Raw genomic sequence first — 25,138 nt, forward strand, 5'->3', positions numbered from 1 at the left:
CCCTCAGTTATGATCCTGTGTTCCAGCTCCTGTGCTATACTTTCTGTATCTGTGTACGCCCCTCTCTGTACTGTGTGTGTCGCCCTCAGTTATGATCCTGTGTTCCCGTTCCTGCACCATGCCCTCTGTGTACGCCCCTCTCTGTACTGTGTGTGTGTCACCCTCAGTTATGATCCTGTGTTCCAGCTCCTGCGCCATGCCTTCTGTATCTGTGTATGCCCCTCTCTGTACTGTGTGTGTGTGTAGCCCTCAGTTATGATCCTGTGTTCCCGTTCCTGCGCCATGCCTTCTGTATCTGTGTACGCCGCTCTCTGTACTGTGTGTGTGTGTGTCACCCTCAGTTATGATCCTGTGTTCCAGCTCCTGTGCCATGCCTTCTGTATCTGTGTACGCCCCTCTCTGTACTGTGTGTGTGTAGCCCTCAGTTATGCTCCTGTGTTCCAGCTCCTGTGCCATGCCTTCTGTATCTGTGTACGCCCCTCTCTGTACAGTGTGTGTGTGTGTGTGTGTGTGTAGCCCTCAGTTATGATCCTGTGTTCCAGCTCCTGCGCCATGCCTTCTGTATCTGTGTACGCCCCTCTCTGTACTGTGTGTGTGTGTGTGTAGCCCTCAGTTATGATCCTGTGTTCCAGCTCCTGTGCTATACTTTCTGTATCTGTGTACGCCCCTCTCTGTACTGTGTGTGTCGCCCTCAGTTATGATCCTGTGTTCCCGTTCCTGCACCATGCCCTCTGTGTACGCCCCTCTCTGTACTGTGTGTGTGTAGCCCTCAGTTAGGATCCTGTGTTCCAGCTCCTGCGCCATGCCTTCTGTATCTGTGTACGCCCCTCTCTGTACTGTGTGTGTGTAGCCCTCAGTTATGATCCTGTGTTCCAGCTCCTGCGCCATGCCTTCTGTATCTGTGTATGCCCCTCTCTGTACTGTGTGTGTGTGTGTAGCCCTCAGTTATGATCCTGTGTTCCAGCTCCTGCGCCATGCCTTCTGTATCTGTGTACGCCCATCTCTGTACTGTGTGTGTGTGTGTAGCCCTCAGTTATGATCCTGTGTTCCAGCTCCTGCGCCATGCCTTCTGTATCTGTGTATGCCCCTCTCTGTATTGTGTGTGTTACCCTCAGTTATGATCCTGTGTTCCAGCTCCTGCACCATGCCTTCTGTATCTGTGTATGCCCCTCTCTGTACTGTGTGTGTGTGTAGCCCTCAGTTATGATCCTGTGTTCCAGCTCCTGCGCCATGCCTTCTGTATCCGTGTACGCCCCTCTCTGTACTGTGTGTGTAGCCCTCAGTTATGATCCTGTGTTCCAGCTCCTGTGCCATGCCTTCTGTATCTGTGTATGCCCCTCTCTGTACTGTGTGTGTGTGTAGCCCTCAGTTATGATCCTGTGTTCCAGCTCCTGCGCCATACCTTCTGTATCTGTGTACGCCCCTCTCTGTACTGTGTGTGTGTCACCCTCAGTTATGATCCTGTGTTCCAGTTCCTGCGCCATGCCTTCTGTATCTGTGTACGCCCCTCTCTGTACTGTGTGTGTGTGTCACCCTCAGTTATGATCCTGTGTTCCAACTCCTGTGCCATGCCTTCTGTATCTGTGTACGCCCCTCTCTGTACTGTGTGTGTGTGTAGCCCTCAGTTATGATCCTGTGTTCCAGCTCCTGCGCCATGCCTTCTGTATCTGTGTACGCCCCTCTCTGTACTGTGTGTGTGTAGCCCTCAGTTATGATCCTGTGTTCCATCTCCTGTGCCATGCCTTCTGTATCTGTGTATGCCCCTCTCTGTACTGTGTGTGTGTAGCCCTCAGTTATGATCCTGTGTTCCAGCTCCTGCGCCATGCCTTCTGTATCTGTGTACGCCCCTCTCTGTACTGTGTGTGTGTGTGTAGCCCTCAGTTATGATCCTGTGTTCCAGCTCCTGTGCCATGCCTTCTGTATCTGTGTACGCCCCTCTCTGTACTGTGTGTGTGTGAAGCCCTCAGTTATGATCCTGTGTTCCAGCTCCTGTGCCATGCCTTCTGTATCTGTGTACGCCACTCTCTGTACTGTGTGTGTGTGTGTAGCCCTCAGTTATGATCCTGTGTTCCAGCTCCTGTGCCATGCCTTCTGTATCTGTGTACGCCCCTCTCTGTACTGTGTGTGTGTGAAGCCCTCAGTTATGATCCTGTGTTCCAGCTCCTGTGCCATGCCTTCTGTATCTGTGTACGCCCCTCTCTGTACTGTGTGTGTGTGAAGCCCTCAGTTATGATCCTGTGTTCCAACTCCTGTGCCATGCCTTCTGTATCTGTGTACGCCCCTCTCTGTACTGTGTGTGTGTGTAGCCCTCAGTTATGATCCTGTGTTCCAGCTCCTGCACCATGCCTTCTGTATCTGTGTACGCCACTCTCTGTACTGTGTGTGTAGCCCTCAGTTATGTTCCTGTGTTCCAGCTCCTGCGCCATGCCTTCTGTATCTGTGTACGCCACTCTCTGTACTGTGTGTGTAGCCCTCATTTATAATCCTGTGTTCCAGCTCCTGCACCATGCCTTCTGTATGTGTTTACGCCCCTCTCTGTACTGTGTGTGTGTACGCCCCTCTCTGTACTCTGTGCCCTAATGTTTCCTATTAGTGAGTTTGTGTGTGCAATACCCCTCCTGTACCCTTGTAATGTGCGCCTGTATCTTGTTCTCTTCCAGTCTCGGCGGGGTGCAGAGACGGACAGAGAGAAGCGGGCCTCGGAGTGTAAATCTGAGAGTGTTGGCAGTGGAAGAGCCATACCTATCAAACAGGTGACAATAGCCTGGGTGTATTCTGATGTGTGCCTGCGTGCGTTTGCTTTGGGATAGCGGAAAAGGTTAGATAGATTGGATTTACCTCTGCTGAAACAATTCTACCGCGTCAGCTGGAATCCAGTCTGGAAACATAAATCTATCAAATTCATGCTCACCCTGTCTTGCTTACCTGAGAGGTTCTGTGTGTCCGTGTTTTGTGTGTCGCTCTCACAGTGCAGCAATTTCTGCTTCATGTCTTTCACAGCTTCTGACTCTGTCTGAACACCAATTGTGGTGCAAAAGTGTGTTTGTCTATGGTCACTATATGAGTTATGCCTTTGTTTAGGTTCTCATTCACTGTGTGTCTAATGGTCAGTATTTGTGCGCGTCTTTCTGTCAGTATGTGTGTGTGCGCGTCTTTCTGTCAGTATGTGTGTGTGTGTGTGTCTTTCTGTCAGTATGTGTGTGTGTGTCTTTCTGTCAGTATGTGTGTGTGTGTCTTTCTGTCATTATGTGTGTGTGTGTCTTTCTGTCAGTATGTGTTTGTGTGTCTTTCTGTCAGTATGTGTGTGTGTGTCTTTCTGTCAGTATGTGTGTGTGTGTCTTTCTGTCAGTATGCATGTGTATATAATGGTCAGTATTTGTGCGCGTCGTGTGTCGCTCTCACAGTGCAGCAATTTCTGCTTCATGTCTTTCACAGCTTCTGACTCTGTCTGAACACCAATTGTGGTGCAAAAGTGTGTTTGTCTATGGTCACTATATGAGTTATGCCTTTGTTTAGGTTCTCATTCACTGTGTGTCTAATGGTCAGTATTTGTGCGCGTCTTTCTGTCAGTATGTGTTTGTGTGTCTTTCTGTCAGTATGCGTGTGTGTGTCTTTCTGTCAGTATGCATGTGTATATAATGGTCAGTATGTGTGTGTGTGTCTTTCTGTCAGTATGTGTGTGTGTGTCTTTCTGTCAGTATGTGTGTGTGTGTCTTTCTGTCAGTATGTGTGTGTGTGTGTCTTTCTGTCAGTATGTGTGTGTGTGTGTCTTTCTGTCAGTATGTGTGTGTGTGTGTCTTTCTGTCAGTATGTGTGTGTGTGTCTTTCTGTCAGTATGTGTGTGTGTGTGTGTCTTTCTGTCAGTATGTATGTGTGTGTCTTTCTGTCAGTATGCATGTGTATATAATGGTCAGTATGTGTGTGTGTGTCTTTCTGTCAGTATGTGTGTGTGTGTCTTTCTGTCAGTATTTGTGTGTGTGTCTTTCTGTCAGTATGTGTGTGTGTCTCTTTCTGTCAGTATGCATGTGTATATAATGGTCAGTATTTGTGCGCGTCTTTCTGTCAGTATGTGTGTGTGTGTGTCTTTCTGTCAGTATGTATGTGTGTGTCTTTCTGTCAGTATGCATGTGTATATAATGGTCAGTATGTGTGTGTGTGTCTTTCTGTCAGTATGTGTGTGTGTGTGTGTGTGTCTTTCTGTCAGTATGTGTGTGTGTGTGTGTCTTTCTGTCAGTGTGTGTGTGTGTGTGTCTTTCTGTCAGTGTGTTTGTGTGTCTTTCTGTCAGTATGCATGTGTATATAATGGTCAGTATGTGTGTGTCTGTGTCTTTCTGTCAGTATGTGTGTCTGTGTCTTTCTGTCAGTATGTGTGTGTGTGTCTTTCTGTCAGTATGTATGTGTATGTCTTTCTGTCAGTATGCATGTGTATATAATGGTCAGTATGTGTGTGTGTCTTTCTGTCAGTATGTGTGTGTGTGTCTTTCTGTCAGTATGTGTGTGTGTGTCTTTCTGTCAGTGTGTGTGTGTGTGTGTCTTTCTGTCAGTATGCATGTGTGTGTGTCTTTCTGTCAGTATGCATGTGTATATAATGGTCAGTATTTGTGCGCGTCTTTCTGTCAGTATGTGTGTGTGTGTCTTTCTGTCAGTATGTGTGTGTGTGTCTTTCTGTCAGTATGCATGTGTATATAATGGTCAGTATGTGTGTGTCTTTTTTTCAGTATGTGTGTGTGTGTCTTTCTGTCAGTATGTGTGTGTGTGTCTTTCTGTCAGTATGTATGTGTGTGTCTTTCTGTCAGTATGCATGTGTATATAATGGTCAGTATGTGTGTGTGTCTTTCTGTCAGTATGTGTGTGTGTGTCTTTCTGTCAGTATGTGTGTGTGTGTGTCTTTCTGTCAGTGTGTGTGTGTCTTTCTGTCAGTGTGTGTGTGTCTTTCTGTCAGTGTGTGTGTGTGTGTGTGTGTCTTTCTGTCAGTATGTGTGTGTGTCTTTCTGTCAGTATGTGTGTGTGTGTGTCTTTCTGTCAGTATGTGTGTGTGTGTGTCTTTCTGTCAGTGTGTGTGTGTGTCTTTCTGTCAGTGTGTGTGTGTGTCTTTCTGTCAGTATGTGTGTGTGTGTCTTTCTGTCAGTATGTATGTGTGTGTCTTTCTGTCAGTATGTATGTGTGTGTCTTTCTGTCAGTATGCATGTGTATATAATGGTCAGTATGTGTGTGTGTGTGTGTCTTTCTGTCAGTATTTGTGTGTGTGTCTTTCTGTCAGTATGTGTGTGTGTGTGTGTGTGTGTGTCTTTCTGTCAGTATGTGTGTGTGTGTCTTTCTGTCAGTATGTGTGTGTGTGTCTTTCTGTCAGTATGTGTGTGTGTGTCTTTCTGTCAGTATGTGTGTGTGTGTCTTTCTGTCAGTATGTATGTGTGTGTCTTTCTGTCAGTATGCATGTGTATATAATGGTCAGTATGTGTGTGTGTGTCTTTCTGTCAGTATTTGTGTGTGTGTCTTTCTGTCAGTATGTGTGTGTGTGTGTCTTTCTGTCAGTATGCGTGTGTGTGTGTCCTTCTGTCAGTATGTGTGTGTGTGTGTCTTTCTGTCAGTATGTGTGTGTGTGTCTTTCTGTCAGTATGCATGTGTATATAATGGTCAGTATGTGTGTGTCTTTCTGTCAGTATGTGTGTGTGTGTGTCTTTCTGTCAGTATGTGTGTGTCTTTCTGTCAGTATGTGTGTATATAATGGTCAGTATTTGTGTGCGTCTTTCTGTCAGTATGTGTGTGTGTGTGTCTTTCTGTCAGTATATGTGTGTGTGTGTGTCTTTCTGTCAGTATGTGTGTGTGTGTGTGTGTGTCTTTCTGTCAGTATGTGTGTGTGTGTGTGTCTGTCAGTATGCATGTGTATATAATGGTCAGTATTTGTGCGCGTCTTTCTGTCAGTATGTGTGTGTGTGTGTCTTTCTGTCAGTATGTGTGTGTGTGTCTTTCTGTCAGTATGTGTGTGTGTGTGTGTGTCTTTCTGTCAGTATGTGTGTGTGTGTGTGTCTTTCTGTCAGTATGCATGTGTATATAATGGTCAGTATTTGTGCGCGTCTTTCTGTCAGTATGTGTGTGTGTGTCTTTCTGTCAGTATGTGTGCGCGTCTTTCTGTCAGTATGTGTGTGTGTGTGTCTTTCTGTCAGTATGTGTGTGTGTGTCTTTCTGTCAGTATGTGTGTGCGCGTCTTTCTGTCAGTATGTGTGTGTGTGTCTTTCTGTCAGTATGTGTGTGTGTCTTTCTGTCAGTACGTGTGTGTGTGTGTCTTTCTGTCAGTATGTGTGTGTGTGTGTCTTTCTGTCAGTATGCATGTGTATATAATGGTCAGTATTTGTGCGCGTCTTTCTGTCAGTATGTGTGTGTGTGTCTTTCTGTCAGTATGTGTGTGTCTTTCTGTCAGTATGTGTGTGTGTGTCTTTCTGTCAGTATGTGTGTGTGTGTCTTTCTGTCAGTATGTGTGTGTGTGTCTTTCTGTCAGTATGTGTGTGTATGTGTCTTTCTGTCAGTATGCATGTGTTCATAATGGTCAGTATTTGTGTGTGTCTTTCTGTCAGTATGTGTGTGTGTGTGTCTTTCTGTCAGTGTGCGTGTGTGTGTCTTTCTGTCAGTGTGTGTGTCTTTCTGTCAGTATGTGTGTGTGTGTGTGTGTCTTTCTGTCAGTATGTGTGTGTGTGTCTTTCTGTCAGTATGTGTGTGTGTGTGTCCTTCTGTCAGTATGTGTGTGTGTGTGTCTTTCTGTCAGTATGTGTGTGTGTGTGTCTAAAGGTCAGTATGCATGTGTATATAATGGTCAGTATTTGTGCGCGTCTTTCTGTCAGTATGTGTGTGTGTGTCTTTCTGTCAGTATGTGTGTGTGTCTTTCTGTCAGTATGTGTGTGTGTGTCTTTCTGTCAGTGTGTGTGTGTGTGTGTCTTTCTGTCAGTATGCATGTGTATATAATGGTCAGTATTTGTGCGCGTCTTTCTGTCAGTATGTGTGTGTGTGTCTTTCTGTCAGTATGCATGTGTATATAATGGTCAGTATTTGTGCGCGTCTTTCTGTCAGTATGTGTGTGTGTGTGTGTGTGTCTTTCTGTCAGTATGTGTGTGTGTGTGTCTTTCTGTCAGTATGCATGTGTATATAATGGTCAGTATTTGTGCGCGTCTTTCTGTCAGTATGTGTGTGTGTGTCTTTCTGTCATTATGTGTGTGTGTGTCTTTCTGTCAGTATGTGTGTGTGTGTCTTTCTGTCAGTATGTGTGTGTGTGTCTTTCTGTCAGTATGCATGTGTATATAATGGTCAGTATTTGTGCGCATCTTTCTGTCAGTATGTGTGTGTGTGTGTCTTTCTGTCAGTATGTGTGCGCGTCTTTCTGTCAGTATGTGTGTGTGTGTGTCTTTCTGTCAGTATGTGTGCGCGTCTTTCTGTCAGTATGTGTGTGTGTGTCTTTCTGTCAGTATGTGTGTGTGCGTCTTTCTGTCAGTATGTGTGTGTGCGCGTCTTTCTGTCAGTATGTGTGTGCGTGTGTGTCTTTCTGTCAGTTTATGTGTGTGCGTCTTTCTGTCAGTATGTGTGTGTGCGCGTCTTTCTGTCAGTATGTGTGTGTGCGCGTCTTTCTGTCAGTGTGTGTGTGTGTCTTTCTGTCAGTATGTGTGTGTGTGTGTGTCTTTCTGTCAGTATGTGTGTGTGTGTGTGTGTCTTTCTGTCTGTGTGTGTGTGTGTGTGTGTCTTTCTGTCAGTGTGTGTGTGTGTCTTTCTGTCAGTATGTGTGTGTGTGTCTTTCTGTCAGTGTGTGTGTGTCTTTCTGTCAGTATGTGTGTGTGCGCGTCTTTCTGTCAGTATGTGTGTGTGTGTCTTTCTGTCAGTATGTGTGTGCGTCTTTCTGTCAGTATGTGTGTGCGTCTTTCTGTCAGTATGTGTGTGCGCGTCTTTCTGTCAGTATGTGTGTGTGCGCGTCTTTCTGTCAGTATGTGTGTGTCTTTCTGTCAGTGTGTGTGTCTTTCTGTCAGTGTGTGTGTGTGCGTGTCTTTCTGTCAGTATGTGTGTGTGTGTGTGTCTTTCTGTCAGTATGTGTGTGTGTCTTTCTGTCAGTATGTGTGTGTCTTTCTGTCAGTATGTGTGTGTGTGTCTTTCTGTCAGTATGTGTGTGTGTGTGTCTTTCTGTCAGTATGTGTGTGTGTGTCTTTCTGTCAGTGTGTGTGTGTGTGTCTTTCTGTCAGTATGTATGTGTGTGTGTGTGTCTTTCTGTCAGTGTGTGTGTGTGTGTGTGTGTGTCTTTCTGTCAGTGTGTGTGTGTGTCTTTCTGTCAGTATGTGTGTGTGTGTGTCTTTCTGTCAGTATGTGTGTGTGTGTGTGTCTTTCTGTCAGTGTGTGTGTGTGTGTGTCTTTCTGTCAGTGTGTTTGTGTGTCTTTCTGTCAGTATGCATGTGTATATAATGGTCAGTATGTGTGTGTGTGTGTGTCTTTCTGTCAGTATGTGTGTCTGTGTCTTTCTGTCAGTATGTGTGTGTGTGTCTTTCTGTCAGTATGTATGTGTATGTCTTTCTGTCAGTATGCATGTGTATATAATGGTCAGTATGTGTGTGTGTCTTTCTGTCAGTATGTGTGTGTGTGTCTTTCTGTCAGTATGTGTGTGTGTGTCTTTCTGTCAGTGTGTGTGTGTGTGTGTCTTTCTGTCAGTATGCATGTGTGTGTGTCTTTCTGTCAGTATGCATGTGTATATAATGGTCAGTATTTGTGCGCGTCTTTCTGTCAGTATGTGTGTGTGTGTCTTTCTGTCAGTATGTGTGTGTGTGTCTTTCTGTCAGTATGCATGTGTATATAATGGTCAGTATGTGTGTGTGTGTGTGTCTTTTTTTCAGTATGTGTGTGTGTCTTTCTGTCAGTATGTGTGTGTGTGTCTTTCTGTCAGTATGTATGTGTGTGTCTTTCTGTCAGTATGCATGTGTATATAATGGTCAGTATGTGTGTGTGTCTTTCTGTCAGTATGTGTGTGTGTGTCTTTCTGTCAGTATGTGTGTGTGTGTGTCTTTCTGTCAGTGTGTGTGTGTCTTTCTGTCAGTGTGTGTGTGTGTGTCTTTCTGTCAGTATGTGTGTGTGTGTGTCTTTCTGTCAGTATGTGTGTGTGTGTGTCTTTCTGTCAGTATGTGTGTGTGTGTGTCTTTCTGTCAGTGTGTGTGTGTGTCTTTCTGTCAGTGTGTGTGTGTGTCTTTCTGTCAGTATGTGTGTGTGTGTCTTTCTGTCAGTATGTATGTGTGTGTCTTTCTGTCAGTATGTATGTGTGTGTCTTTCTGTCAGTATGCATGTGTATATAATGGTCAGTATGTGTGTGTGTGTGTGTCTTTCTGTCAGTATTTGTGTGTGTGTCTTTCTGTCAGTATGTGTGTGTGTGTGTGTGTGTGTGTGTGTCTTTCTGTCAGTATGTGTGTGTGTGTCTTTCTGTCAGTATGTGTGTGTGTGTCTTTCTGTCAGTATGTGTGTGTGTGTCTTTCTGTCAGTATGTGTGTGTGTGTCTTTCTGTCAGTATGTGTGTGTGTGTCTTTCTGTCAGTATGCATGTGTATATAATGGTCAGTATTTGTGCGCGTCGTGTGTCGCTCTCACAGTGCAGCAATTTCTGCTTCATGTCTTTCACAGCTTCTGACTCTGTCTGAACACCAATTGTGGTGCAAAAGTGTGTTTGTCTATGGTCACTATATGAGTTATGCCTTTGTTTAGGTTCTCATTCACTGTGTGTCTAATGGTCAGTATTTGTGCGCGTCTTTCTGTCAGTATGTGTGTGTGTGTCTTTCTGTCAGTATGTGTGTGTGTGTCTTTCTGTCAGTATGTGTGTGTGTGTCTTTCTGTCAGTATGTGTGTGTGTGTCTTTCTGTCAGTATGCATGTGTATATAATGGTCAGTATGTGTGTGTGTCTTTCTGTCAGTATGCATGTGTATATAATGGTCAGTATTTGTGCGCGTCTTTCTGTCATTATGTGTGTGTGTGTCTTTCTGTCAGTATGTGTGTGTGTGTCTTTCTGTCAGTATGTGTGTGTGTGTCTTTCTGTCAGTATGCATGTGTATATAATGGTCAGTATTTGTGCGCATCTTTCTGTCAGTATGTGTGTGTGTGTGTCTTTCTGTCAGTATGTGTGCGCGTCTTTCTGTCAGTATGTGTGCGCGTCTTTCTGTCAGTATGTGTGTGTGCGTCTTTCTGTCAGTATGTGTGTGTGCGTCTTTCTGTCAGTATGTGTGTGTGCGTCTTTCTGTCAGTATGTGTGTGTGCGTCTTTCTGTCAGTATGTGTGTGTGCGTCTTTCTGTCAGTATGTGTGTGTGCGCGTCTTTCTGTCAGTATGTGTGTGTGTGTGTGTCTTTCTGTCAGTTTATGTGTGTGCGTCTTTCTGTCAGTATGTGTGTGTGCGCGTCTTTCTGTCAGTATGTGTGTGTGCGCGTCTTTCTGTCAGTGTGTGTGTGTGTCTTTCTGTCAGTATGTGTGTGTGTGTGTGTCTTTCTGTCAGTATGTGTGTGTGTGTGTGTGTCTTTCTGTCTGTGTGTGTGTGTGTGTGTGTGTGTCTTTCTGTCAGTGTGTGTGTGTGTCTTTCTGTCAGTATGTGTGTGTGTGTCTTTCTGTCAGTGTGTGTGTGTCTTTCTGTCAGTATGTGTGTGTGCGCGTCTTTCTGTCAGTATGTGTGTGTGTGTCTTTCTGTCAGTGTGTGTGTGTCTTTCTGTCAGTATGTGTGTGTGCGCGTCTTTCTGTCAGTGTGTGTGTGTGTCTTTCTGTCACTATGTGTGTGCGTCTTTCTGTCAGTATGTGTGTGCGCGTCTTTCTGTCAGTATGTGTGTGTGCGCGTCTTTCTGTCAGTATGTGTGTGTCTTTCTGTCAGTGTGTGTGTCTTTCTGTCAGTGTGTGTGTGTGCGTGTCTTTCTGTCAGTATGTGTGTGTGTGTGTGTCTTTCTGTCAGTATGTGTGTGTGTCTTTCTGTCAGTATGTGTGTGTGTGTCTTTCTGTCAGTATGTGTGTGTCTTTCTGTCAGTATGTGTGTGTGTGTCTTTCTGTCAGTATGTGTGTGTGTGTGTCTTTCTGTCAGTATGTGTGTGTGTGTCTTTCTGTCAGTGTGTGTGTGTGTGTCTTTCTGTCAGTATGTATGTGTGTGTGTGTGTCTTTCTGTCAGTGTGTGTGTGTGTGTGTGTCTTTCTGTCAGTGTGTGTGTGTGTCTTTCTGTCAGTATGTGTGTGTGTGTGTGTCTTTCTGTCAGTATGTGTGTGTGTGTGTGTGTCTTTCTGTCAGTGTGTGTGTGTGTGTGTCTTTCTGTCAGTGTGTTTGTGTGTCTTTCTGTCAGTATGCATGTGTATATAATGGTCAGTATGTGTGTGTGTGTGTGTCTTTCTGTCAGTATGTGTGTCTGTGTCTTTCTGTCAGTATGTATGTGTGTGTCTTTCTGTCAGTATGCATGTGTATATAATGGTCAGTATGTGTGTGTGTGTGTGTCTTTCTGTCAGTATGTGTGTGTGTGTGTCTTTCTGTCAGTATGTGTGTGTGTGTCTTTCTGTCAGTATGTGTGTGTGTGTCTTTCTGTCAGTGTGTGTGTGTGTGTGTCTTTCTGTCAGTATGCATGTGTGTGTGTCTTTCTGTCAGTATGCATGTGTGTGTGTCTTTCTGTCAGTATGCATGTGTATATAATGGTCAGTATTTGTGCGCGTCTTTCTGTCAGTATGTGTGTGTGTGTCTTTCTGTCAGTATGTGTGTGTGTGTCTTTCTGTCAGTATGCATGTGTATATAATGGTCAGTATGTGTGTGTGTGTGTGTCTTTTTTTCAGTATGTGTGTGTGTGTCTTTCTGTCAGTATGTGTGTGTGTGTCTTTCTGTCAGTATGTATGTGTGTGTCTTTCTGTCAGTATGCATGTGTATATAATGGTCAGTATGTGTGTGTGTCTTTCTGTCAGTATGTGTGTGTGTGTCTTTCTGTCAGTATGTGTGTGTGTGTGTCTTTCTGTCAGTGTGTGTGTGTCTTTCTGTCAGTGTGTGTGTGTCTTTCTGTCAGTGTGTGTGTGTGTGTGTGTCTTTCTGTCAGTATGTGTGTGTGTGTGTCTTTCTGTCAGTATGTGTGTGTGTGTGTCTTTCTGTCAGTATGTGTGTGTGTGTGTGTCTTTCTGTCAGTGTGTGTGTGTGTCTTTCTGTCAGTATGTGTGTGTGTGTCTTTCTGTCAGTATGTGTGTGTGTGTCTTTCTGTCAGTATGTATGTGTGTGTCTTTCTGTCAGTATGTATGTGTGTGTCTTTCTGTCAGTATGCATGTGTATATAATGGTCAGTATGTGTGTGTGTGTGTGTGTCTTTCTGTCAGTATTTGTGTGTGTGTCTTTCTGTCAGTATGTGTGTGTGTGTGTGTGTGTGTCTTTCTGTCAGTATGTGTGTGTGTGTCTTTCTGTCAGTATGTGTGTGTGTGTCTTTCTGTCAGTATGTGTGTGTGTGTCTTTCTGTCAGTATGTGTGTGTGTGTCTTTCTGTCAGTATGTGTGTGTGTGTCTTTCTGTCAGTATGTGTGTGTGTGTCTTTCTGTCAGTATGTGTGTGTGTGTCTTTCTGTCAGTATGTGTGTGTGTGTCTTTCTGTCAGTATGTGTGTGTGTGTGTCTTTCTGTCAGTATGCATGTGTATATAATGGTCAGTATTTGTGCGCGTCGTGTGTCGCTCTCACAGTGCAGCAATTTCTGCTTCATGTCTTTCACAGCTTCTGACTCTGTCTGAACACCAATTGTGGTGCAAAAGTGTGTTTGTCTATGGTCACTATATGAGTTATGCCTTTGTTTAGGTTCTCATTCACTGTGTGTCTAATGGTCAGTATTTGTGCGCGTCTTTCTGTCAGTATGTGTGTGTGTGTCTTTCTGTCAGTATGTGTGTGTGCGCGTCTTTCTGTCAGTATGTGTGTGTGTGTCTTTCTGTCAGTATGTGTGTGTGTGTCTTTCTGTCAGTATGTATGTGTGTGTCTTTCTGTCAGTATGCATGTGTATATAATGGTCAGTATGTGTGTGTGTGTCTTTCTGTCAGTATGTGTGTGTGTGTCTTTCTGTCAGTATGTGTGTGTGTGTCTTTCTGTCAGTATGTATGTGTGTGTCTTTCTGTCAGTATGCATGTGTATATAATGGTCAGTATGTGTGTGTGTCTTTCTGTCAGTATGTGTGTGTGTGTCTTTCTGTCAGTATGTGTGTGTGTGTGTGTGTCTTTCTGTCAGTGTGTGTGTGTCTTTCTGTCAGTGTGTGTGTGTGTGTGTGTGTGTGTCTTTCTGTCAGTATGTGTGTGTGTGTGTCTTTCTGTCAGTATGTGTGTGTGTGTGTCTTTCTGTCAGTATGTGTGTGTGTGTCTTTCTGTCAGTGTGTGTGTGTGTGTGTCTTTCTGTCAGTGTGTGTGTGTGTGTGTGTGTCTTTCTGTCAGTATGTGTGTGTGTGTCTTTCTGTCAGTATGTATGTGTGTGTCTTTCTGTCAGTATGCATGTGTATATAATGGTCAGTATGTGTGTGTGTGTCTTTCTGTCAGTATTTGTGTGTGTGTCTTTCTGTCAGTATGTGTGTGTGTGTGTCTTTCTGTCAGTATGTGTGTGTGTGTCTTTCTGTCAGTATGTGTGTGTGTGTGTGTGTGTGTGTCTTTCTGTCAGTATGTGTGTGTGTGTCTTTCTGTCAGTATGTGTGTGTGTGTCTTTCTGTCAGTATGTATGTGTGTGTCTTTCTGTCAGTATGCATGTGTATATAATGGTCAGTATGTGTGTGTGTGTCTTTCTGTCAGTATTTGTGTGTGTGTCTTTCTGTCAGTATGTGTGTGTGTGTGTCTTTCTGTCAGTATGTGTGTGTGTGTCTTTCTGTCAGTATGTGTGTGTGTGTCTTTCTGTCAGTATGCATGTGTATATAATGGTCAGTATTTGTGCGCGTCGTGTCTCGCTCTCACAGTGCAGCAATTTCTGCTTCATGTCTTTCACAGCTTCTGACTCTGTCTGAACACCAATTGTGGTGCAAAAGTGTGTTTGTCTATGGTCACTATATGAGTTATGCCTTTGTTTAGGTTCTCATTCACTGTGTGTCTAATGGTCAGTATTTGTGCGCGTCTTTCTGTCAGTATGTGTTTGTGTGTCTTTCTGTCAGTATGCGTGTGTGTGTGTCCTTCTGTCAGTATGTGTGTGTGTGTGTCTTTCTGTCAGTATGTGTGTGTGTGTCTTTCTGTCAGTATGCATGTGTATATAATGGTCAGTATGTGTGTGTCTTTCTGTCAGTATGTGTGTGTGTCTTTCTGTCAGTATGTGTGTGTCTTTCTGTCAGTATGTGTGTATATAATGGTCAGTATTTGTGTGCGTCTTTCTGTCAGTATGTGTGTGTGTGTGTCTTTCTGTCAGTATATGTGTGTGTGTGTGTCTTTCTGTCAGTATGTGTGTGTGTGTGTGTGTGTCTTTCTGTCAGTATGTGTGTGTGTGTGTCTGTCAGTATGCATGTGTATATAATGGTCAGTATTTGTGCGCGTCTTTCTGTCAGTATGTGTGTGTGTGTGTCTTTCTGTCAGTATGTGTGTGTGTGTCTTTCTGTCAGTATGTGTGTGTGTGTGTGTGTCTTTCTGTCAGTATGTGTGTGTGTGTGTGTCTTTCTGTCAGTATGCATGTGTATATAATGGTCAGTATTTGTGCGCGTCTTTCTGTCAGTATGTGTGTGTGTGTCTTTCTGTCAGTATGTGTGCGCGTCTTTCTGTCAGTATGTGTGTGTGTGTGTCTTTCTGTCAGTATGTGTGTGTGTGTCTTTCTGTCAGTATGTGTGTGCGCGTCTTTCTGTCAGTATGTGTGTGTGTGTCTTTCTGTCAGTATGTGTGTGTGTCTTTCTGTCAGTACGTGTGTGTGTGTGTCTTTCTGTCAGTATGTGTGTGTGTGTGTCTTTCTGTCAGTATGCATGTGTATATAATGGTCAGTATTTGTGCGCGTCTTTCTGTCAGTATGTGTGTGTGTGTCTTTCTGTCAGTATGTGTGTGTCTTTCTGTCAGTATGTATGTGTGTGTCTTTCTGTCAGTATGTGTGTGTGTGTCTTTCTGTCAGTATGTGTGTGTGTGTCTTTCTGTCAGTATGTATGTGTGTGTCTTTCTGTCAGTATGTGTGTGTGTGTGTGTGTCTTTCTGTCAGTGTGCGTGTGTGTGTCTTTCTGTCAGTGTGTGTGTCTTTCTGTCAGTATGTGTGTGTGTGTGTGTCTTTCTGTCAGTATGTGTGTGTGTGTCTTTCTGTCAGTATGTGTGTGTGTGTGTCCTTCTGTCAGTATGTGTGTGTGTGTGTGTCTTTCTGTCAGTATGTGTGTGTGTGTGTCTAAAGGTCAGTATGCATGTGTATATAATGGTCAGTATTTGTGCGCGTCTTTCTGTCAGTATGTGTGTGTGTGTCTTTCTGTCAGTATGTGTGTGTGTCTTTCTGTCAGTATGTGTGTGTGTGTCTTTCTGTCAGTGTGTGTGTGTGTGTGTCTTTCTGTCAGTATGCATGTGTATATAATGGTCAGTATTTGTGCGCGTCTTTCTGTCAGTATGTGTGTGTGTGTGTGTGTCTTTCTGTCAGTATGTGTGTGTGTGTGTCTTTCTGTCAGTATGCATGTGTATATAATGGTCAGTATTTGTGCGCGTCTTTCTGTCAGTATGTGTGTGTGTGTCTTTCTGTCATTATGTGTGTGTGTGTCTTTCTGTCAGTATGTGTGTGTGTGTCTTTCTGTCAGTATGTATGTGTGTGTCTTTCTGTCAGTATGTGTGTGTGTGTGTCTTTCTGTCAGTATGCATGTGTATATAATGGTCAGTATTTGTGCGCGTCTTTCTGTCAGTATGTGTGTGTGTGTGTGTGTGTCTTTCTGTCAGTATGTGTGTGTGTGTGTCTTTCTGTCAGTATGCATGTGTATATAATGGTCAGTATTTGTGCGCGTCTTTCTGTCAGTATGTGTGTGTGTGTCTTTCTGTCATTATGTGTGTGTGTGTCTTTCTGTCAGTATGTGTGTGTGTGTCTTTCTGTCAGTATGTGTGTGTGTGTCTTTCTGTCAGTATGCATGTGTATATAATGGTCAGTATTTGTGCGCATCTTTCTGTCAGTATGTGTGTGTGTGTGTCTTTCTGTCAGTATGTGTGCGCGTCTTTCTGTCAGTATGTGTGTGTGTGTGTCTTTCTGTCAGTATGTGTGTGTGTGTGTCTTTCTGTCAGTATGTGTGTGTGTGTGTCTTTCTGTCAGTATGTGTGCGCGTCTTTCTGTCAGTATGTGTGTGTGTGTCTTTCTGTCAGTATGTGTGCGCGTCTTTCTGTCAGTATGTGTGTGTGTGTCTTTCTGTCAGTATGTGTGTGTGCGTCTTTCTGTCAGTATGTGTGTGTGCGCGTCTTTCTGTCAGTATGTGTGTGTGTGTCTTTCTGTCAGTTTATGTGTGTGCGTCTTTCTGTCAGTATGTGTGTGTGCGCGTCTTTCTGTCAGTATCTGTGTGTGCGCGTCTTTCTGTCAGTGTGTGTGTGTGTCTTTCTGTCAGTGTGTGTGTGTGTCTTTCTGTCAGTATGTGTGTGTGTGTGTCTTTCTGTCAGTATGTGTGTGTGTGTGTGTGTGTCTTTCTGTCAGTGTGTGTGTGTGTCTTTCTGTCAGTGTGTGTGTGTGTCTTTCTGTCAGTATGTGTGTGTGTGTGTCTTTCTGTCAGTATGTGTGTGTGCGCGTCTTTCTGTCAGTATGTGTGTGTGTGTCTTTCTGTCAGTATGTGTGTGCGTCTTTCTGTCAGTATGTGTGTGCGCGTCTTTCTGTCAGTATGTGTGTGTGCGCGTCTTTCTGTCAGTATGTGTGTGTCTTTCTGTCAGTGTGTGTGTGTGTGTGTCTTTCTGTCAGTGTGTGTGTGTGCGTGTCTTTCTGTCAGTATGTGTGTGTGTGTGTGTGTCTTTCTGTCAGTATGTGTGTGTGTCTTTCTGTCAGTATGTGTGTGTGTGTCTTTCTGTCAGTATGCATGTGTGTATAATGGTCAGTATTTGTGCGCGTCTTTCTGTCAGTATGTGTGTGTGTGTCTTTCTGTCAGTATGTGTGTGTCTTTCTGTCAGTATGTGTGTGTGTGTCTTTCTGTCAGTATGTGTGTGTGTGTGTCTTTCTGTCAGTATGTGTGTGTGTGTCTTTCTGTCAGTGTGTGTGTGTGTGTCTTTCTGTCAGTATGTATGTGTGTGTGTCTTTCTGTCAGTGTGTGTGTGTGTGTGTGTGTGTGTCTTTCTGTCAGTGTGTGTGTGTCTTTCTGTCAGTATGTGTGTGTGTGTGTCTTTCTGTCAGTATGTGTGTGTGTGTGTCTTTCTGTCAGTATGTGTGTGTGTGTCTTTCTGTCAGTATGCATGTGTATATAATGGTCAGTATTTGTGCGCATCTTTCTGTCAGTATGTGTGTGTGTGTGTCTTTCTGTCAGTATGTGTGCGCGTCTTTCTGTCAGTATGTGTGTGTGTGTGTCTTTCTGTCAGTATGTGTGTGTGTGTGTGTGTGTCTTTCTGTCAGTGTGTGTGTGTGTCTTTCTGTCAGTGTGTGTGTGTGTCTTTCTGTCAGTATGTGTGTGTGTGTGTCTTTCTGTCAGTATGTGTGTGTGCGCGTCTTTCTGTCAGTATGCGTGTGTGTGTCTTTCTGTCAGTATGTGTGTGCGTCTTTCTGTCAGTATGTGTGTGCGCGTCTTTCTGTCAGTATGTGTGTGTGCGCGTCTTTCTGTCAGTATGTGTGTGTCTTTCTGTCAGTGTGTGTGTGTGTGTGTCTTTCTGTCAGTGTGTGTGTGTGCGTGTCTTTCTGTCAGTATGTGTGTGTGTGTGTGTGTCTTTCTGTCAGTATGTGTGTGTGTCTTTCTGTCAGTATGTGTGTGTGTGTCTTTCTGTCAGTATGCATGTGTGTATAATGGTCAGTATTTGTGCGCGTCTTTCTGTCAGTATGTGTGTGTGTGTCTTTCTGTCAGTATGTGTGTGTCTTTCTGTCAGTATGTGTGTGTGTGTCTTTCTGTCAGTATGTGTGTGTGTGTGTCTTTCTGTCAGTATGTGTGTGTGTGTCTTTCTGTCAGTGTGTGTGTGTGTGTCTTTCTGTCAGTATGTATGTGTGTGTGTCTTTCTGTCAGTGTGTGTGTGTGTGTGTGTGTGTGTGTCTTTCTGTCAGTGTGTGTGTGTGTCTTTCTGTCAGTATGTGTGTGTGTGTGTGTCTTTCTGTCAGTATGTGTGTGTGTGTCTTTCTGTCAGTATGTGTGTGTGTGTCTTTCTGTCAGTATGCATGTGTATATAATGGTCAGTATTTGTGCGCATCTTTCTGTCAGTATGTGTGTGTGTGTGTCTTTCTGTCAGTATGTGTGCGCGTCTTTCTGTCAGTATGTGTGTGTGTGTGTCTTTCTGTCAGTATGTGTGCGTGTCTTTCTGTCAGTATGTGTGTGTGTGTCTTTCTGTCAGTATGTGTGTGTGCGTCTTTCTGTCAGTATGTGTGTGCGCGTCTTTCTGTCAGTATGTGTGTGTGCGCGTCTTTCTGTCAGTATGTGTGTGTGTGTGTCCTTCTGTCAGTATGTGTGTGTGTGTGTCTTTCTGTCAGTATGTGTGTGTGTGTCTTTCTGTCAGTATGCATGTGTATATAATGGTCAGTATTTGTGCGCGTCTTTCTGTCAGTATGTGTGTGTGTGTCTTTCTGTCAGTATGTGTGTGTGTCTTTCTGTCAGTATGTGTGTGTGTCTTTCTGTCAGTATGTGTGTGTGTGTCTTTCTGTCAGTATGTGTGTGTGTGTCTTTCTGTCAGTGTGTGTGTGTGTCTTTCTGTCAGTATGCATGTGTATATAATGGTCAGTATTTGTGCGCGTCTTTCTGTCAGTATGTGTGTGTGTGTGTGTGTCTTTCTGTCAGTATGCATGTGTATATAATGGTCAGTATTTGTGCGCGTCTTTCTGTCAGTATGTGTGTGTGTGTGTCTTTCTGTCATTATGTGTGTGTGTGTCTTTCTGTCAGTATGTGTGTGTGTGTCTTTCTGTCAGTATGTGTGTGTGTGTCTTTCTGTCAGTATGCATGTGTATATAATGGTCAGTATTTGTGCGCATCTTTCTGTCAGTATGTGTGTGTGTGTCTTTCTGTCAGTATGTGTGCGCGTCTTTCTGTCAGTATGTGTGTGTGTGTGTCTTTCTGTCAGTATGTGTGCGCGTCTTTCTGTCAGTATGTGTGTGTGTGTGTCTTTCTGTCAGTATGTGTGTGTGCGTCTTTCTGTCAGTTTGTGTGTGTGCGCGTCTTTCTGTCAGTATGTGTGTGTGTGTGTCTTTCTGTCAGTTTATGTGTGTGCGTCTTTCTGTCAGTATGTGTGTGTGCGCGTCTTTCTGTCAGTATGTGTGTGTGCGCGTCTTTCTGTCAGTGTGTGTGTGTGTGTGTGTCTTTCTGTCAGTATGTGTGTGTGCGCGTCTTTCTGTCAGTATGTGTGTGCGTGTCTTTCTGTCAGTATGTGTGTGCGCGTCTTTCTGTCAGTATGTGTGTGTGCGCGTCTTTCTGTCAGTATGTGTGTGCGTGTCTTTCTGTCAGTATGTGTGTGCGCGTCTTTCTGTCAGTATGTGTGTGTGCGCGTCTTTCTGTCAGTATGTGTGTGCGTGTCTTTCTGTCAGTATGTGTGTGCGCGTCTTTCTGTCAGTATGTGTGTGTGCGCGTCTTTCTGTCAGTATGTGTGTGTCTTTCTGTCAGTATGTGTGTGTGTGTGTGTCTTTCTGTCAGTATGTGTGTGTGTCTTTCTGTCAGTATGTGTGTGTCTTTCTGTCAGTATGTGTGTGTGTGTCTTTCTGTCAGTATGTGTGTGTGTGTCTTTCTGTCAGTATGTGTGTGTGTGTGTCTTTCTGTCAGTATGTGTGTGTGTGTGTCTTTCTGTCAGTATGTGTGTGTGTGTGTCCTTCTGTCAGTATGTGTGTGTGTGTGTCTTTCTGTCAGTATGTGTGTGTGTGTCTTTCTGTCAGTATGCATGTGTATATAATGGTCAGTATTTGTGCGCGTCTTTCTGTCAGTATGTGTGTGTGTGTCTTTCTGTCAGTATGTGTGTGTCTTTCTGTCAGTATGTGTGTGTGTGTCTTTCTGTCAGTATGTGTGTGTGTGTGTCTTTCTGTCAGTATGTGTGTGTGTGTCTTTCTGTCAGTGTGTGTGTGTGTGTCTTTCTGTCAGTATGTATGTGTGTGTGTGTGTCTTTCTGTCAGTGTGTGTGTGTGTGTGTGTGTGTCTTTCTGTCAGTGTGTGTGTGTGTCTTTCTGTCAGTATGTGTGTGTGTGTGTCTTTCTGTCAGTATGTGTGTGTGTGTGTCTTTCTGTCAGTATGTGTGTGTGTGTGTGTGTGTCTTTCTGTCAGTATGTGTGTGTGTGTGTCTTTCTGTCAGTATGTGTGTGTGTGTGTGTCTTTCTGTCAGTATGTGTGTGTGTGTCTTTCTGTCAGTATGTGTGTGTGTGTCTTTCTGTCAGTATGTGTGTGTGTGTCCTTCTGTCAGTATGTGTGTGTGTGTGTCTTTCTGAAAAATGAGGTGTGGTAGCCAAGCGCTAAGATAATCCCTTAAGCTGAATACAAATGAAGGGTCTAACCAACCCCCAAGGGAAAGAACAGGTAGTGAAGGAATATGTACAGCGCCAATAAAGGCTAAGGGATAAATATAAACACTAAAAAACTAAAAAACGAAATATATACCTGCTAAGGCTGAAAAAGGATTTATTACAATTAAATAGTATTGGTACCAATAGATAAAATGAGTAAAAACAGTTAATAAAAACAATGGTAAGGTAGAGTGATGTGCTAATACACTCACAAAGTGCAAATGGCAATTGGGTCCAAGGGTTGGAAAACTAAAATGGTGCACATGAATTGTGCACTAACAATGGAGAAGACATACATATTATCTCCAATCACTCTAGAGCCGTTTCCTATTTTGAAACGGCTAATCATTCAAAACGGCTCTTATTTTAGCTAATGGGCTTCTTTATTGCCAAAATGGGCATTTGGATTTGTATCCCCTTTATTTTCGAAACAATCTGTCCCCTTGTTGTTAAAAAGTTATTTGACATCTCAACACCCAATCAGGAGGACTATTACCCACACACCTCTTTCCTAAACCAATAGGATCATAGGAATTGGATCATGATGTCACGACCAATCAAATCACTACAAAATCGTCACCACAAAAATATAGGTGATTAAGCTTTAAATATACTAAAGTACATCTCTGAAGTATATCTTCTAACTAGAATTCATAACCTGAGACCACCACAATGTAGAATCAGCTAAAAATGTTTACTCCGGTAAACCGGAAGTGACATCATGATCATGGGGGCTCAAGATACATTGAACTAAATGACATTAAACATCAAAGACACATATATAAATATGAAATATAAGACTATTCTATCTCCAAGTGACATTTTATACACGTTACACATGGTAAATACCCTGTTTAAACTCTTTTTACTTATGGCGAAACCGGAAGTGAATTCCAGAGCCATATCCGGTCACTTAAGTGACACTGTTATTTAAAGGCACTCAGCTTACCACTTCAGCAGTCTTGATAAAGGCCTTATTTTGGGGCCGAAACGCGTAGACCTGTTGGTAAGCATTATTCCAAGTTTTTTAACCACTTTGAGGACTTGTTACGCTATGGTACTCCTTTTTCTTCTGTTAAGTGTGATCAGTCCACGGGTCATCATTACTTCTGGGATATTACTCCTCCCCAACAGGAAGTGCAAGAGGATTCACCCAGCAGAGCTGCATATAGCTCCTCCCCTCTACGTCACTCCCAGTCATTCTCTTGCACCCAACGACTAGATAGGATGTGTGAGAGGACTATGGTGATTATACTTAGTTTTATATCTTCAATCAAAAGTTTGTTATTTTAAAATAGCACCGGAGTGTGTTATTACCTCTCTGGCAGAGTTTGAAGAAGAATCTACCAGAGTTTTGCTATGATTTTAGCCGGAGTAGTTAAGATCATATTGCTGTTCTCGGCCATCTGAGGAGTGAGGTAAACTTCAGATCAGGGGACAGCGGGCAGATGAATCTGCATAGAGGTATGTAGCAGTTTTTATTTCTTTCATGTAATTAACAAGAGTCCATGAGCTAGTGACGTATGGGATATACATTCCTACCAGGAGGGGCAAAGTTTCCCAAACCTTAAAATGCCTATAAATACACCCCTCACCACACCCACAAATCAGTTTTCCAAACTTTGCCTCCAAGGGAGGTGGTGAAGTAAGTTTGTGCTAGATTCTACGTTGATATGCGCTCCGCAGCAAGTTGGAGCCCGGTTTTCCTCTCAGCGTGCAGTGAATGTCAGAGGGATGTGAAGAGAGTATTGCCTATTGAATGCAGTGATCTCCTTCTACAGGGTCTATTTCATAAGGTTCTCTGTTATCGGTCGTAGAGATTCATCTCTTACCTCCCTTTTCAGATCGACGATATACTCTTATATTTACCATTTCCTCTACTGATTCTCGTTTCAGTACTGGTTTGGCTTTCTACAAACATGTAGATGAGTGTCCTGGGGTAAGTAAGTCTTATTTTCTGTGACACTCTAAGCTATGGTTGGGCACTTTATTTATAAAGTTCTAAATATATGTATTCAAACATTTATTTGCCTTGACTCAGAATGTTCAACTTTCCTTATTTCCAGACAGTCAGTTTCATATTTGGGATTATGCCTTAAATTATCATATTTTTTCTTACCTCAAAAATTTGACTTTTTTCCCTGTGGGCTGTTAGGCTCGCGGGGGCTGAAAATGCTTCATTTTATTGCGTCATTCTTGGCGCGGACTTTTTTGGCGCAAAAATTCTTTTCCGTTTCCGGCGTCATACGTGTCGCCGGAAGTTGCGTCATTTTTGACGTTATTTTGCGCCAAAAATGTCGGCGTTCCGGATGTGGCGTCATTTTTGGCGCCAAGAGCATTTAGGCGCCAAATAATGTGGGCGTCTTATTTGGCGCCAAAAAATATGGGCGTCGCTTTTGTCTCCACATTATTTCAGTCTCATTTTTCATTTGCTTCTGGTTGCTAGAAGCTTGATGTTTGGCATTTCTTTCCCATTCCTGAAACTGTCTTATAAGGAATTTGATCTATTTTGCTTTATATGTTGTTTTTTCTCTTACATATTGCAAGATGTCTCACGTTGCATCTGAGCCAGAAGATACTACAGGAAAACCACTGCCTGCTGGATCTACCAAAGCTAAGTGTATCTGCTGTAAACTTTTGGTAGCTATTCCTCCAGCTGTTGTTTGTAATAATTGTCATGACAAACTTGTTAAAGCAGATAATATTTCCTTTAGTGATGTACCATTGCCTGTTGCAGTTCCCTCAACATCTAAGGTGCAGAATGTTCCTGATAACATAAGATATTTTGTTTCTGAATCCATAAAGAAGGCTTTGTCTGTTATTTCTCCTTCTAGTAAACGTAAAAAGTCTTTTAAATCTTCTCTCTCCACAGATGAATTTTTAAATGAACACCATCATTCTGATTCTTTGGACTCTTCTGGTTCAGAGGATTCTATCTCAGAGATTGATGCTGATAAATCTTCATATTTATTTAAGATGGAATTTATTCGCTCTTTACTTAAAGAAGTACTAATTGCTTTAGAAATAGAGGATTCTAGTCCTCTTGATACTAATTCTATACGTTTGGATAAGGTTTTTAAAGCTCCTGCGGTTATTCCAGAAGTCTTTCCTGTTCCTAATGCTATTTCTGCAGTAATTGCTAAGGAATGGGATAAATTGGGTAATTCATTTACTCCTTCTAAACGTTTTAAGCAATTATATCCTGTTCCGCCTGACAGGTTAGAATTTTGGGACAAAATCCCTAAAGTTGATGGGGCTATTTCTACCCTTGCTAAACGTACTACCATTCCTACGTCAGATGGTACCTCGTTTAAGGATCCTTTAGATAGAAAAATTGAATCTTTTCTAAGAAAAGCTTATCTATGTTCAGGTAATCTTCTTAGACCTGCTATATCATTGGCTGATGTTGCTGCAGCTTCAACTTTTTGGTTGGAAACTCTAGCGCAACAAGTAACAAATCGTGATTCTCATGATATTATTATTCTTCTCCAGCATGCTAATAATTTCATCTGTGATGCCATTTTTGATATTATTAGAGTTGATGTTAGATTTATGTCTCTGGCTATCTTAGCCAGAAGAGCTTTATGGCTTAAGACCTGGAATGCTGATATGGCTTCTAAATCAACTCTACTTTCCATTTCTTTCCAGGGAAACAAATTATTTGGTTCTCAGTTGGATTCTATTATTTCAACTGTTACTGGTGGGAAAGGAACTTTTTTACCACAGGATAAAAAGTCTAAAGGTAAAAACAGGGCTAACAATCGTTTTCGTTCCTTTCGTTTCAACAAAGAACAAAAGCCTGATCCTTCGTCCTCAGGAGCAGTTTCAGTTTGGAAACCATCTCCAGTCTGGAATAAATCCAAGCCTGCTAGAAAGGCAAAGCCTGCTTCTAAGTTCACATGAAGGTACGGCCCTCATTCCAGCTCAGCTGGTAGGGGGCAGGTTACGTTTTTTCAAAGAAATTTGGATCAATTCTGTTCACAATCTTTGGATTCAGAACATTGTTTCAGAAGGGTACAGAATTGGTTTCAAGATGAGACCTCCTGCAAAGAGATTTTTTCTTTCCCATGTCCCAGTAAATCCAGTGAAAGCTCAAGCATTTCTGAATTGTGTTTCAGATCTAGAGTTGGCTGGAGTAATTATGCCAGTTCCAGTTCCGGAACAGGGGATGGGGTTTTATTCAAATCTCTTCATTGTACCAAAGAAGGAGAATTCCTTCAGACCAGTTCTGGATCTAAAATTATTGAATCGTTATGTAAGGATACCAACGTTCAAGATGGTAACTGTAAGGACTATATTGCCTTTTGTTCAGCAAGGGAATTATATGTCCACAATAGATTTACAGGATGCATATCTGCATATTCCGATTCATCCAGATCATTATCAGTTCCTGAGATTCTCTTTTCTAGACAAGCATTACCAATTTGTGGCTCTACCGTTTGGCCTTGCTACAGCTCCAAGAATTTTCACAAAGATTCTCGGTGCCCTTCTGTCTGTAATCAGAGAACAGGGTATTGTGGTATTTCCTTATTTGGACGATATCTTGGTACTTGCTCAGTCTTTACATTTAGCAGAGTCTCATACGAATCGACTTGTGTTGTTTCTTCAAGATC

The 25,138-nt window shown here is 43.0% G+C and overlaps 1 protein-coding gene across 1 annotated transcript in view; it reads left to right on the forward strand.

Moving 5' to 3' along the window:
• AGAP3 (ArfGAP with GTPase domain, ankyrin repeat and PH domain 3) overlaps positions 1 to 25,138 on the forward strand; it is a 1,006,220-nt gene that overhangs the window by 442,879 nt on the left and 538,203 nt on the right. The window contains exon 8 of the mRNA XM_053713235.1: positions 2,661 to 2,753. Within this exon, the coding sequence (XP_053569210.1) occupies positions 2,661 to 2,753 (93 nt within the window). The remainder of the gene's footprint in view (positions 1 to 2,660; positions 2,754 to 25,138) is intronic.

This window comes from Bombina bombina, chromosome 5 (assembly GCF_027579735.1).
Source record: "Bombina bombina isolate aBomBom1 chromosome 5, aBomBom1.pri, whole genome shotgun sequence".
In the NCBI taxonomy this organism is placed as follows: domain Eukaryota; kingdom Metazoa; phylum Chordata; class Amphibia; order Anura; family Bombinatoridae; genus Bombina; species Bombina bombina.